This window comes from Camarhynchus parvulus, chromosome 6, assembly GCF_901933205.1.
Source record: "Camarhynchus parvulus chromosome 6, STF_HiC, whole genome shotgun sequence".
NCBI classification, from domain to species: domain Eukaryota; kingdom Metazoa; phylum Chordata; class Aves; order Passeriformes; family Thraupidae; genus Camarhynchus; species Camarhynchus parvulus.
In genome coordinates, this window is record NC_044576.1 from 32,513,150 (window position 1) to 32,528,409 (window position 15,260).

Here is a 15,260-nt window from a genome sequence, read left to right on the forward strand (position 1 = left end):
AGAGCAACTGTGCTGGTGCACTCCCAGTGAGAAGCAGCATGATAAGTAAAATCAAAGATGGAAATTATATTTGAAGTGGTTGTTGCTCCTTGAGCCATTTTAGCCATGTTGCTGCTGTAGTGCTAAAATCCAGGTGTTGGGATTGATACCTTTTTGCGACCACCTAAAAACAGAGGCCAGAGAAAATTAAGGGAATAAAAAGGGGTTATATTTATTGAAGGGCATTCAGGTACATTTTGGGCAGACAAAGCTCCTCAGGGACTACACCCAGAAATGGATGATGGGTCACAGGTTTTCATACTTTTATGAAAAGGGAAAATTAAGGGAATAAAAAGGGGTTATATTTCTGAAGGAACTTCAGACACATTTTGGGGAGATGAAGCCCCGCAGAGACTACACCCAGAAATGGATGATGGGTCATGGGTTTTCCCACTTTAATAAGTTTGGTCTACTTGCATATTGGGGATTAATCTTCCAATTATGGCTTCAGTTAGTGAAGTAATTTACCTCAAGTCTTCTCCCCCCAAAACTCACTTTTGTTTACACTTCTGGGCCCTGAGGCAGTGAGGTGTCCTTGATCGCCAGGCCTGGAGAGGAATCGTGTCTGCCCAAAATGGGGAAGCAGCAGCTGACATGTATATGGAGTTTAGAGTTACACATTGCTGAATGGCAGGGTTGCAGATAGATGGAAAGCACAGAAGCTGCAATGCTAAGGCACGAGGGTGAGGACTGACCTGGCAGGGCTGGCGTGGGGCAGAGCCCGGGGCCGTCCGGCGGGGCCCTGGCGCGCTCGGCCCAGCGGGTCCGTGGGGAGAGGCTTCCGAGGGGCGCTGGGCTTGGGGGGCTCCTGCAGGGAACACGAGCTCCTGTCAGCTCTCAGAGGGGACATCACACCCTCCACACAGCCACAGCTCGCATAAAGCCATAGAATTGTGGAGTCACACACTGGGCTGGCTTGGGAGGGACCTTAAAGCCCACCCAGTGCCACCCCTGCCATGGGCAGGGACACCTTCCATGTCCCAGGGATGCCTTGGGAGGCTGCTGAGAACAGGGTTAAAGGAATAAAGAATAAAGGTTAAAGGAATAAAGGATTTAAAGGATTAAAGCAGCTATTTATTAAAGGCCTTCACTGGATACACCTTGGGCAGTACAAGAGCCTGGCCAAGGCTCCACCCAAGATGGACAATGAGTCACGAGGTTTCACACTTGTATAAGTTTTGGTCCATTTCCATAGTGGGGTTAATGTTGAAATGTTGTTGCTTTCAGAATATCTGACTGGAATGGACAGCCAGGAGTTTAATCAAAGATTCTTTGTGCAATATTTTTGCTTAAATATAGAACACTGTATTGATTCTATTTTTAATGTAGATGGACCCAAGATGGACAGTGTGTCACGAGTTCTCACACTTTTATAAGTTCTGGTCCATTTCCATATTGGGGTTAATTGTCCAATTACAGCTCCAGGTTATGCAGTCCCATCCTCCCAAATTTGCTTTCCTCAATTTGCTGTTGTTTGCAGTTTTGGGGCTGAAGCTGCAGCGGTGTCCTTGGTTCTGGGGCTGGAAAGGGATTGTTCTGTGTGCCTGAGCTGTGAGGAGAACTGCTGATACTTTATATGGAGTTCAGAGTTACATACTAATGCAGTACAGAATCTGGAAAATATGAAAGCTAAAACTTAAGGCATCACCAGGGTGTTCCAAGCCCCATCCAGCCTGGCCTTGGACACTTCCAGGAGGCAGCCATCACTCTGGGTAAAACTGACCCCTCATCCCCCCTCACTGTTTCTTCCTAACACCTAATCTAAACCTAAACTGAAGATATGTTATGACCAGATAAGTTTAAATGAGTAAAAAGTAACTCATTTTTAATAAACTGGCACTACAATTTAAAACCAAAGATTTAATACTATATTTTCATGATTTTATGACTTTTGATTCCTTGCTCTAGAAGTGCAGGGTGCATCTCTACTGACTCAATGCTTACTTGGGGGTAAATGGAAAGAGCAAAGATTCAATACATAACTTTGCAGAGGCAGTTCCATAGAAAGGTGGGAATGCTCAACATGACTTTAAAATGGAAATTCAGAAGGCCACAAAACCAAAGTGCCCCAGTCTGGTTTGCATTGGGAGCATCTGTGGATTTTTTTCGCTGTGCTTTCATTCAGTGGAATTAAAGGCTCCATTAATAAAGAACAGAAGTCATCTGCTGTCAGGCTGGGCCAGTGGCTCCTCTGGGTGGTCCCTGCAAACAGGGAAACTTGGCTGTTTGTCCTGTTATGGGGAGCTGGGACACATTAAGTGGCTTGCTCAGGGCACACAAATCTCTCCAGTTTATCCCCAAACTCACTTCAGATCTTCCTACTACTGGAGCTGCATAGCCAAGCTTTGCCCAAGGAATTTTATTCCTTATTTTTAGTTAAGTATCATTGGTAAAATTAAAGGAAACAAGAAGAGCTTACAAGCATAATCTGATTCAAGATTCTTTGAAAGATGTAATCCAAGCAATCAGAGCATGAATTGCTCCTGAACAAAGTCCAACTTTTCATTATTTGTTTTGAGCATCCCTTTGTTTTTTTACTTTCCATGGCAAATATTTGCTCTTTCAAGAAGGAAATGCAGATTGATTATCCACAGGCATTTTGATAAGTATGAAAATACATGAGCTTAAGTAAATCTCATATATAATAAGTTCAAATTTCCACAAACTACATTTTAAAGTTGCATGTAATGTCCACCCTCTGTTTAATTCTCTGCATAACTAGTACTCGTATTAATGGGTATACAGGCCCAACTCCTGACTTATTTATTCATTCATTTCCCACTCAAAATGTCCTCAAGTTAAAATATCCTTAAGGAGGAAGCAGCCAAGTGTTCTTGACAGAAAGTGTAATGTGGCAAGCTGCTAGAAAAGGGTAAATGAAAGAAAAAAATTAAAAAGGGAAGGAAGTCTGATAAAAATGGAGCTGGAGAATAAATGGTGGCTGAGATGAAGCAAAATGGAACAGACTTGATAGAAAGGAGATGCCACCAGGAGCACATAACCCAAGGAACAGAGGAAAAGCTCTGTGAAGAAATAAATCCCATCCCCCAGACTGATTACAGAAGGGCCTTCTCTGTTCTTTCTGTGCCACAGGAGAATCCAAACTTTGTGTGTTAACTCATGTGGGGCCCTGCAGAGCCTTTGATGTGCTGAGAGTCTGCAGCACAGATCAGGGTACCACCCCAGCTCTGCTTCCCTCATTCCTCTTCCTCCACTCCTTCCCCTAAAGCTTCAGCCCTTCCTCACAGAGAGTTTATGGATGGATTTCTTTGTCCACTTTATATCCACAAACTGGCATTTAATGCATTCAGGCCCTGCTTGGAGAAGTGTTGTTCTAAATATTGGAATGAAAACCACAATTTTCATATTGAGCAGTTCCAAAGACATCCATAGTTTTTCCACTGGTTTTTAAAGAAGGTGAAAGCCCTTTGTGTCCACAGCCAGGCTGAGGTGTCACAGGAGAGATATTCCCAGGATAACTGTGGCAGAAGGAGCAGAGCTGGGCTGAGCTCTGTTTTACTGAGGAACAAGTAAAACCACTTTTTTAAGTGGTAAAATTTTGAAGTACAAAAGTTCTGTTTCCTGGCATTAGGATGAGCTGCGAAATATGAGATATATTTTGGTAACAAGAGAATGAGAGTGTCAGAGGCAGCAACTGAATGCTAAAAGCACCAAAATCGAGGGGAAGAGATCAAATCCAAGTGCCTGGACTGAACCCATGGCTAGGATAAACCTGCACTGTTCCCTTGATTCACATGGGGCTCTGCTGATTTATACTGACTATGAATCTGGCCCATAAATAAAGACTGTTTGCCTTGCAAGAGCATCTGAGAGAAGGAAAAGCAGTTTTTCAGTCAAAAGATAATTAAATATTAAACTTGGCAAGAGCTAATTCGCTGAGGATTTTTTGTTTGGTTGATGGGTTTGGTTTATTTTGTGTTGTCTTTGTTTTTTAACTATTTTACTTACAACTGAGGGAAATTTTATATAATTTACAGCACCATCCTGCAGCACTGAGCATCTGGGTGACATCCTGAATGTAGCAATGATTTTTAAAGTCCTTCCTCTTGCTGACCTTTTGGATGTGCTTCCAAGAGAGAACTGAAGCAATACATGAAGTAGTTTTTATATTTATTATCCCGAACTCTTCTTAAGCTAATTTACTTCTTCCAAGATTTGAGGGAAAAAATTAACTTAGGAATGAAAGATTTTCTCCCCACACAGTGTTTTTTTGGTACTTCTGATATAAAAAGTAGCTGTTTCACACAATATTGAGGTTATGATATAATTTTGAAAGAATCCATTCTTGCTCATTCTTTAGGTTGCCTTGAGCTGTTCCCCTGTTTGTGTTCCATGCAGAGACTGAAAATGGTGAAATGATGTTTTGCTTGATGAAGGAACTGTCACAATGAATTTGAGCTGCCAAGCTGAGAAGCTTTTTGGCAGTTTCAGACCTGTCAGTCTTTGCTAGTGGTAGTACTGCAGGTCTGGTATTCCACCTGGCACTCTGGGTGGCATTTGGAGCACAAGGATTTAGGAACATGAGCTCTAGGGGAGCACTGGGCTGCTGTGATGTGCACTGAGGCTGGGGCAGGTGCAGATGCAGCATGAGAATGACAAATGGTTCCTTACCCTTGGAAAGCCTTTTCTCCATCCATATTCTGCTTAAGAAACAGAAAAGCACTTGCACTTGAAATCTTCCCTATGACCACTGTGAATTGTGCAGAATGTTAGAGAATACAAGAAAATGAACAATGAGACCACTGGAGCTAACGACAAGCAAGAAGAATCAATACTGCTTCTGATTCCCTACAAAATTTATTTTAGAAAGAATCAGCGTTCCTTACTCCTTGGAAAGAAAAATGACTGGGAACATGGAAGAGGGAAGACAAAAAACCAAATAAAACATAGATTGCACTTGTAAAAGTTGGTCTAACCTAAGTGATAGAATGTTCAGGCTTTGAAAAAATTAAATCTAGAAACACTTATTTGCTGCCACAATGGGCAGGGACACCTTCCACTATCCCAGGCTGCTCCAAGCCCTGTCCAACCTGGCCTTGGGCACTTCCAGGGATGCAGGGGCAGCCACAGCCTCTCTGGGCACCCTGACCACTTCTCTGGGCAGCCTCTCTCATCCCTGTCTGTTTCTGACATTCTTCCAATCCCTTTTCAAAGCCCTGCACTCCAGCACTGTCTCAGAGCTGTCTCCTCCTATCCAGCACCAGGAAAGGTCTCGAGCAGCTCTCAGGGCTCCTGCAGGTGAGAGCCTGGTGTTAACAACATTCACTTCATTTTCACCTTGTACCACACCCAGATCAGGAAGAGCCTGGGTGCTTTGCTTAGAAACAGTCACTCCAAAGTGCCACCAAAAGGGAGCAGCCAGTGACAAGAAAAGGCACTGTTTAATACAGACAGCTTCATCCACCCCGTCTATCGCCCTGAGATGCATCTTATTCATTCAAAATTAAAAAAAAGAAATATTTACCATCTCTACTTAAACATTGCAGTGAAAGGTGTGTCTGCATGAAATAGTGGTTTTTGTGTCTGTGCTCTGGAAAAACAGACCGTGCTTCATGCAGCCCTTGGCAGGGCAGAAGCACATCAAGCTAAGACACCTTTTGCTCTTGCACATCACATCTGCAACGTGACTCCCTAAACTCTCTCTCTGTGCTTGGCAGCTCACTAACAAATTGTGCAGCTCTCCTCTGCCTGGGCAGCTGCAGAGATGTGTTTGCCTCTAATGTGTTTGTTCTGTTGTCTTTTGAGTGGTGAAGGCAGAGTTCAGGATCCAAAATTTTAGGATCACAGCCCCACTTGCCACAAGGCAATTTTTCTACAGCACAGTTCTAAACTCACACAAAACATAAAGGAAATACTGTGGGAAAAGGGCAGCAGGAAAGATGAGAAAACACTTCATTTCTCCAGACACTCACAGAGTAAATATTACATAGAAGAGAATCAGTGGTTACCTGGGAGAACCGCAGTGAAGGATTAGCTGGCAGGGGTCTCTCAGGCCCAGCTTGGTGGCCTGGCAGCTGGGGAAGGGGTGGCAGGACTCTCTGGGGTGTTTTTAATGGTGGCACCTCGTGTGTCTTCACAGGGTCGCTGATGTCGATGATCTGATACGGCAGCGGCCGCCTGGGGCCATCCCTCTGGGAAAAACCATCCACCAAAGTTACACATTTCAATCATCCAACCAAAGTTATATATTTCAATAATCCAACCAAAGTTATACATTTCAATCATCCAACCTAAATTATACATTTCAATCTTCCACCAAAGTTAACATTTTGGTGTTAATGAAAGTTACACATTTACACAAATCTTCCACCAAAATTACACATTTCAATCTTCCACCAAAGTTATTCATTTCAAAGGCTGGCACAGAATCACAGGATGGTTGGGTCTGAAGGGATCTGAAGGACCAGCATGTTCCAACCCCCTGCCATGAGCAGGGACACCTCCCACCAGGGAGCTGCAAGCCCCACCAAACCTGGTCTATTGCTACTTTAAAATCCATGGGAGTCCCTTGCTTTTCTCTCCTAGAGACAAAACTATTTCTTTTCTGCACTGGACAGCTCCACCTGTATTCAACGTGGAAGGCATAAATGAAATTTGAAGCCTAAATCCTCTCTCATTTTACTTAATGTTATTCCTACATGATATTAAGTTCATGTAATTATTGTATTATAATAAATCACTTAACTGAGATCCAAAATACATGACACCTTTTTTCGGTTTTCCCCCACTTTTTTTAAAAAAGGATTTAGAGACTCACTTTTTGTATGGCTGTATTTTGTGGCTTCACAATGAGGTTTTTACTAACACATATGGTATGAACATGATTTGGCTCAGATGAACTGGAAGGTCTTGCTGGACTCACAGACCTGCAATACAAACATTTAATTGTGGAACACAGTGTTCTGCTTTGTAACATTTTCTTAAACAGGAGCCTCTTTTCAGAATGGGATTTTGCAAGGACTTTCTGCCTGGTTATAGTAAACAAGGAAAGTAAAAATTGTCTAGCATTCCTGCAAGAATAAAAATAAATATTGATTTTTTAGAAACCAGTAGTCTGTTAAATTAGCTTCTGCAATCTGTGGAAATGCAGCTTTGTAAAACCCAGGAGACTATTCTAATGAATCTAACATTTAAACAGTAATGACCTCAAATAGGAAAGTTTCAGCTCACTCAGCTGAGTTTAGATAAAAGGCCATGCAGTGTAATGAAACTGTTTCAGGCAAATGAAAATAAAGGCAATACTTCCATCGCTGCTTAATTTTTCATCCCAAAAGGAAAGAGGGATATATTCAAACCAATACCTGTGTTATTTACTGCCTATCAATGAAATTAAACCAACCCAGGGAAAACACTGCCGGTAATGGTGAATATTTTTTGTCAAGGCTGGCTCTTCCTAATACATTCACGGTGATGAGAATTGCTGTGTTTACTGCTTCCTTTCCTTAATATCTATTGGAATATAATTAGGGAAAATGGGCATACCTTAATTTCTCTATTGTTGTCTTCTTGCTTGTAAACAACCACCTCATGAAAGCCTTCCTTTTGAGGTACATGATTGATCCAGCAAAGATAAGGCACAGGATGGTTATCAACACTCCTATGGTCAAACTCTTATTGTCTGCAAAAAAAAAAAAAAAATCACATGGAGTTAACTTCTTCCTAAGGCCTGCTCACTGCCTGGCCAGGGTTTCTTTGCTATCTTCAAAAACCAAAAATCTTTCAGCAGTGAAATCATGATGGGAAGCTTTGTCATGGAAATAACCATGCTGTCGTAATTTCAGTATTGCCACCCACTGCAGCATCTGGCATGCAGAGGAGAGATCCATTTTGGTTTAGAGCAGTATTGTTCATATGAAAACAGACATTATTTCCCATTGAGATTCAGTTTGTACATCCACTTGTGAGGAGACTGCTTGTCCTGTCATGTCCTCAGACATAAACCAAAAACATCTCTTTGAGGTCACTAATGTTCCAACACTCTGGGGAAAAACTGGCACGGAATAATGAAATCCTGTAAAATTAACAAAGTGTAGAAGTAATTCTTTTTGAGGTTGACCAATTTCCACTCTTTATCCTGTAAAAAAACCAGGTGGAGCCTGAATTCCCACTGACCTGCCTGTCTGATGGGCCCACTGTCCACGCTGCCACCAAAGCCTGGCTTGTCACAGAAGGGGGGGGCCCAGTCAGCCTCACAGTGACAGTTCTTTTTGTTGTTGCAGACCTGCAAAACAAGACAAATGGCTTAACATAAAAAACACCCGAGAGCAGCCCTGGCTGATAAGGGCTCCTAATCAGACAGTGACACATCAGAGAGGAATAAAACTTGGAGAAGAAAGGAGATGTGCTGATAGCTGCCTGCTGCACACTGAGGTGGCAAAGAGCAACTCGCCATGGAAGAAGAGGGATCCTAAAAACCATTATTTCTTTGGCAGGAAATCGTTGGAGTTGCCCCAGCTGACAACATCAATAATATGAGGATAATCAGACACCTCTTAAGTCTTGTTCTCTGTTTGCTTCCAGCAGCAGCATTATCTGCCTGAAAACTTCAGCTCCTCCTGCCTGCACAGGAGCAGCAGAGCTTTGTCAGCCCCCTGAAGGGGTACTGGGGACAGCCAAAGGTGATAGAGACTCCATCATTTAAAGGCATGAAAAGACACTTGATTATTAGAAATCTACAGTTCTTCTAGAAACAATGGTGGGCCTAAGACCTTTAGGAATCTTCTCTCACACTATTGGTGAATATGAATAGCACACTCTAGAAAACCATATCTATAAACAATGGTTACAGAAAGAGAGATAATAATTGTTTGAATTCTTTTATCTAAGTTTCTCACAGCTTCTACACAGCTTGCCAGGATTTTCCTGGGAGAACCATGTTTCTCTCTGTTCAGAAGATATGTAATTACGACACCCCGAGCTCTCCTCTCCATAAGGGCTTGCACTGAGCCCAGCACAGATTCTTCCATGGTTCCAAGATGAATCAGTTGCTGGAGTAAGCTGTGAAATGAGCTCAGGGCTGAGGAAACCCCCGGGGAGCTTTGCTACCTGTCCTGGGTTGACTGTACAATGCTTTTATCCCCAATTGTCTTGTTCTGTTTCTGCTGAATAATAAGTTTTGCACCTTTAAGCCTTGTTGCAGAGAGTGAAGGGGGGAGAGGAGAAGCTCAGTTTGTTTTCAGACACTGCACTCACTCCTCCACATTCCTGCTCCTGGACTGTGTTGTCTGTGGATGGACAGACAGCAGCACAGAGCTCTCAGTTGTTTTAGTTAGTTTAGCTAGTTGAGGCAAAGAAGTTCCCTGGACTGTGGGTTTTTTTCCTTTTCTTTGGACCTGTTCAAACCTGCTCTGGACTGAACACCCAGAAGAGCACCGGCAGCTCCACCTGAGGCCCGCCGGGCCGGGCCTGGCCTGCGACATTTCCAGCACTGAGGGACTGATCAGAGACTGAGTGAGCTGAACTGCAACCCGGGGAGGGACTTTCTCAGTTTGTCATCTCTTTTGGAGCAGCAAGGGGTTTGATTGTTTAATATTGTTTAGGTTTTATTGTTTAATAAACAGGATTTTTTACACTTTTTCTCCAAGGAGGCATTTTCTCCTGAACCAGTTGTGTGAGGGGCCAGCTGAATCTGCTTTCCTAGAGGAGCCCCTTTGGGGGTCCTCTCCCAAATTTGCCCTGAACCAGGACAATACCACACCTGCACTGGCTGCAGAGACACAGTGCGCCGTGCTGGGGTGGTTTTAATCCAGGTGAGGGAACAGCTGGTGAGGCCTGACCACCCCTGTGGGATCAGAGAGCTCCCAGGGACTGGAGCTCAGCACCAGCACAGCCTGGTCCTGCTGCGCTCAGGGCAGGAGCCAGAGCTCCAGGGCTTCCCCCAGCAGGTCCCACAGCCCAAACACTCATTATCTCCTCCTGCTGCTCCTCAGGCAGCTGCTGTGTGGTGAACGCAGCTTAAAGCTCCCTGCTGAACTGACAGAATGCACGGAGTCACAGAACTGCTCAGGCTGGAAGAGTTCTCCAAGATCTTCAACCATTCCCCAGAGCTGACAAGGCCACCCATGGCCCTGGGTGCCACCACATCCACATGGATTTTAAATCCCTCCAGGATGGGCAGCTGTGCCAGGGCTGGAAAAACATTTCCATGAAGAAATTTTTGCAAATATCCACCCTGAGGTTCCCTCTGCTCCTGTCCCTGCAGAGCCACAAGGTCCCCCCTGATCCCCCTTTGCTCCAGGCTGAGCCCCTTCCCAGCTCCTCAGGGATTCTCCAGCTCCATTCCCTTCCCTGCACACACTCCAACCCCACAATGTCTTGTCCTGAGGGGCCCCAAACTGACCCCAGGACATGAAGTCACATTTAGGTGCTCAATCAATCAATTTGTGAATAAATCAATTTGTAAATAAAGATTTTGGGCTTAGGGTTCATTGTCAATAAGGTCCTTAATTCTGTGCTAACCCCAGCTATCACTGCTCTGCCGCCACCATTGAGAGCCCACAGCACAGATTAATAAATGAGTTTTCAGTAAGACACAAATCAGTTCACAGGAGTTTGGGTTGTTGTGAGCATGCAATATTCTGGCCAGGTCAGCTTGGCAGGCTTTCAGAAATGCTGTGCTCCCTGTGTCTGCAGAGCACTAAAATATTCAGAGAGCTCAGACTGGCTGTGGTCATGTAAAATTAAAAAAAAAAAAAAAAAAATTTACATTTCAAAGGCAGCAAGATAATTAAAAATATACTTTGTTAAGCATTATTTTTTAAAATTAAAGCACTGCAGGAGTTCCCATTTACAATTCCACGAGGTCAGTTTTGCCACTGAGGAGTCACCAGAGGTTCTTGTTCGTACAGACCTAAAAAATGCCAGCCCAAGCCTCTTCTCATTCCATCCTCAATGATAAGAGGCAGCACCATCAACCCTGCTCAGTTTTGCAAATTCAGGGTGATAAAATAAGTTAAAGCAAATTAAAATCCTTCCTCAGAGGGGACAGTGAATTTCTATGGCTCTTCCAATGTGGCTGCCACAGCTTTTCAGAGAAACAAACAGCTCATCAGCACATCACGGTTAATAAGGCAAAGCTTGACATAATTAACATTATCATAATATAAATGGGGTTTCAAACCACTGATATTATTAAATGATATCATCACATTTTTCATTCTGTGCCACTTTCATGCCACAAAACGCATCAATATGGTTATGTTTTTTAAAATGTTTTTGGAAATGCTGCTTCATTTGTCTCTCAATCCAAACACTTCCAATGCTCAATTCAAAAATTTTTACTTGTTTGTATCTATGGAGAAACTGTATTTTTGATTTTTAATGGGAATTTTTAATTCTTCATGATGGAGGGTCAGACTTCAAATTGCTTTGAGGATTACAAGATTCCTTTGTATCACAGGCTGTCAATTAAGAACAAGATAATTACTGCCTGATAAACATTTCTTTGTCAAATAAAAACAATTTCATATAAGGCACAGTGGAAATGCAAATACATAATAAAAATGTATTGCAGTGACTCTGACTAATCTATTGCAGGCAATTATAAATCTCAAAGCCATTACAGAAAGTGATTTCTTGTCCAGTGGTTATTGAGGGATTGTAAAAAATGTTTTCCTAGGATGCTTACCCCCCGTCCATGGCACTTGGTGGCACATTTATGGACCCCAAAAACACTGGTGTTCTGGCACCGGCGGTTCAGGCAAATCTGCAAAATAAAAGAAAGGATTTTGAACAGGGACAGAGCTGCTGGGGCTCCCAGGGCATCCTATCCCTTCTTTCAGCAGTTAAATATTTCCCAACACACAAATATATATAATTATTTGGACACAAAGGACACCAGGATTTGGTGTCTGCTTCTTATTTCCCTCAGCTCCTTTTAAATCTTTGAAATCCAAATCTGAGCAAGTTGAATTCTGCTCTCCTGGCCAGCCCTGGTTCCTCACACACAGTTCATAGTGTTGGTATGCTGAGCTTGTGCAAGCAAACCCTCACAGATCCACTCAAATGGAACTAGTGGGGAGACCCTGGGGTTTGGGAGGTTTTTAAGCCAATTTAAAAATCAGTAATTTGCATTTTTTTCAGGACTAGGAGTGCACTGAGCAGGATTCCTTCAGGTTCCTGCTTTGTCTGCCTTCCTGTCTTCACCACAGCAGATGATTCCTTGAGCAAAGCTTTGGATCCTCATGGTAAATTATCAGAGTTTTGTTTCTATCAAGAGTGAAATATTGTTCATTCCACTACAGAGTGTGGACCCAGGGTAGGTGAATGTTTAAGTGAGGTCATTGATTTTTATGGACTCATCATTGTTTTCCAGGAAAACCAAGATCTTTCTAAGTTTTTCCACATTAATTTTCTTTTTTTTTGGTGTCAAATATAAACCAACCCTATTTAACATTTAATATTAATAGGAAATGGAAGTAAACAAATAGCATATGCAGAGGATAAAATTCAATTTTTTTTTTTGTTTTCCAGTCATTGCAGATAAACTTTACGCTGCCAATGGAGCTGAAAATTGAGGTTAAGCAAGATTACTGCTGAGCAATAATAACATCAAACAACCACACAACTGATGAGCACGTCTGTAATGAGAAGTTACCCTACTCTAAACAGAAAAAAGAAGAAATTAGGACTGGAATAACAGTTCCTATGCTATGTTGACAACAAAAAAGGTCAAAAAGCCCCACACTGCACATTTTGCTCATGTTTAACTGCAGTGCAGTTCAGTAGTACTAAAAGTCAGTCACAATAATTAGCATTAAGCTGGGAATGGTGTTGAAGGAGGCGACAGGGATGCTTAATCAGGGCACTTATCCCCTGGGGAGAAGGAAAAATGGAAAGGAAATTAGAGTGAATTGGCATCAACATGCAGGCATGGAGAGAATATGGTCTGATTACAGCACTATTCACAATTCAAATATTCACAGTGCAGCAGCTCCCAGAATTCTGATCACATTAAAATGGCTGCGTTTCAAATTGTGCATCTCCAGTTGAGAAAACCCAAGAATATTTAAATTCATATTCTTAATCCATAATACAAATGCACTAATGTCCTCAAAGTAAAACATACAATTTCAGAAGTATTAGCCTGTGTATTCTATAGTGTGGATGTGTATGATTAGATAGATTAGAAAGATTAAATACTCATTAGTAAAACATAATGGGGTGCTTTCTCAGTGCTGAGTTGCCTTTGAAAAGACTTTTTAGAACAGATTGACTTAGAAATGTTGTAAGGGTTGTTTTCCTGTAGCAGAGCTGTGGTTTCACTGGGGATGGATTTCAAACCTGTTCCCAGCACAGTGAGATAATCCAACGTAATTCAAAAGCTTTCAGAAATTCAGAGGCTTACTTCAATTTACCACAAATTATCAAAGCACTTGTTTTTCCTCCTTTTTGCAAGCAATCCACTGAGGGTATGGAAACCTCCTTCATTTCAATAGCTCTTGGACTGCTTTCCATTCCTCCTCCCCCTGTAAACTCATGGCTGCCTCCCATCTTTCTCAGTTGCTTTCCTCACAAAAGAAAAACTTAGAATGAGTTTTTTTTCACAGTCATGTGAAATCTGGGCTGCATTTGCAGTGGGTAATTCACAAAGTTTGCAAAACACAAACACTAAAATCAGTTTTGGTGGCTGAGCATCAATGGGTTTATAGTTTTCTATGAGTGCATACAGAGATAGGGTTTCCTGCATGAAAAAAAAGAAGTGGGGAGTCATAATCAGGAGATAAAATACATTTTGAAACCTCAAGTGAAGTTAATGACAATTTTGCAATGCCAGAGATGCTGGGAAAGGGAACACATTGAGCTCAGGAATTCATTAATAAGCCTGTAATGTATTTTGCTGTACTTATTTTGCAGAAAACCTCAAGCCTCCATGGGCAGATACTTGGGACTGTCTTCAAAAAATCAGTCATAAACTTAAGCAACTTGCATTGCACAGAATCCCAGGATGGTTTGGGTTGGAAGGGACTTTAAAGCTCATCCATTTCCAACCCCCTGCCATGGCCAGGGACACCTTCCACCAGATCAGGTTGCTCAAATTTGCATCTGAAAATCCATAATCCAGAACAGTGGCCAGAAGGGAGCAAAATTTGTTTCAGTCTGAGCATGAGAAGCAATTATTTTGTGGGGAAAAAAAGAATTCCAAAGAAAAAAGAAGTACAAAACCCTTGGCAGAATGACAGTAGTGATGTTCCCTTGTCTGGGAGTATTCCAGAATCTTACTTTTCCATCTCCACACTTGGTTCCTGCCAGCACCAGCCCAGGGTCAGGCATATCATCCCCCAGATACACGTGGGTGCCACGGCACAGGATCTTGCCCCCCTCCTGAGTGGGATGTTGGTTTCTATGGAAACTGCATTGGTACCAATGACGGGTCGGTTCGCTCCTCCTTGACACTGGATTTTTCCACACTTCGCGTCCCTGGTGGAAATAAACACAACACAAGTAAGGGTGAGGTGAATAATTTGAAATGTTCCAAGCCCTCTGCCAGCACCTGTTGCTGTGTTTGCAGGGAGAGGCCCTACCTGGGTTCACATTTGGCAAAGGAGCTCTTGGAGTCCTTCCCGCAGTTGCCGTAAGGGTCTCCGGCAGAATTGACTCTCTCAAAGCAGATCCCAGGAGCAGGTTTTGCACCTGAAACAAAACCTAATCAGAACTCTCATCTCATACAAGGTGTTTTTAATAATTTCCTTTGAGCTCTGCTGGTGCTTTAGGGGAAAGGGGGGATGTGAGCTGAATGTTGATGAGGCAACAAAACAGCGGGGCTGGATCTGCATGCTAATGGAAGAGTTTGGATGGGTGGGATTGCCAGTGTTAAGTCTCTGAGCAACAGGCAGTGCAGAACTCCTTCTCCTCCAGGATTTCTCCAGCTCATAGCCCTCTTGCCAATCCTCCTAGGACACAAAAACTTCTAGCAAATACCAGACAGACAAAGGCCAGCTGGAAAGTTGACTCTCTTCTTTTGCAGGAGTTCATGTTCTAGTGAGACCCCAAAGAAAATTCTTTTCAAGAAAAGCCTGTTTGACTGCAATAGAGAACAAGTCAACAGAGAAAATCCAGTTGTAAACTGGGTGTAAAGATGTGAGGACCTGGCACGGCAAAGGGAAATGTGCTGCTATTAACTCAGGCTGAAGGACTGGGGAGAGGAAAGGAGCCCATCCCACCTTAACCCTCAGGACATCCACTCCTGAGAGGAAAGACTG

The 15,260-nt window shown here is 42.9% G+C and overlaps 1 protein-coding gene across 1 annotated transcript in view; it reads right to left on the reverse strand.

Annotated features, from left to right (window-relative positions):
- Positions 1-15,260, reverse strand: part of ADAM12 (ADAM metallopeptidase domain 12) — a 183,130-nt gene that overhangs the window by 2,002 nt on the left and 165,868 nt on the right. Inside the window, 9 exon segments of the mRNA XM_030950913.1 lie at positions 735-847; positions 6,009-6,191; positions 6,818-6,926; positions 7,543-7,678; positions 8,173-8,281; positions 11,687-11,764; positions 14,281-14,387; positions 14,390-14,478; positions 14,583-14,691. Coding sequence (XP_030806773.1) covers positions 735-847; positions 6,009-6,191; positions 6,818-6,926; positions 7,543-7,678; positions 8,173-8,281; positions 11,687-11,764; positions 14,281-14,387; positions 14,390-14,478; positions 14,583-14,691 — 1,033 coding nt within the window.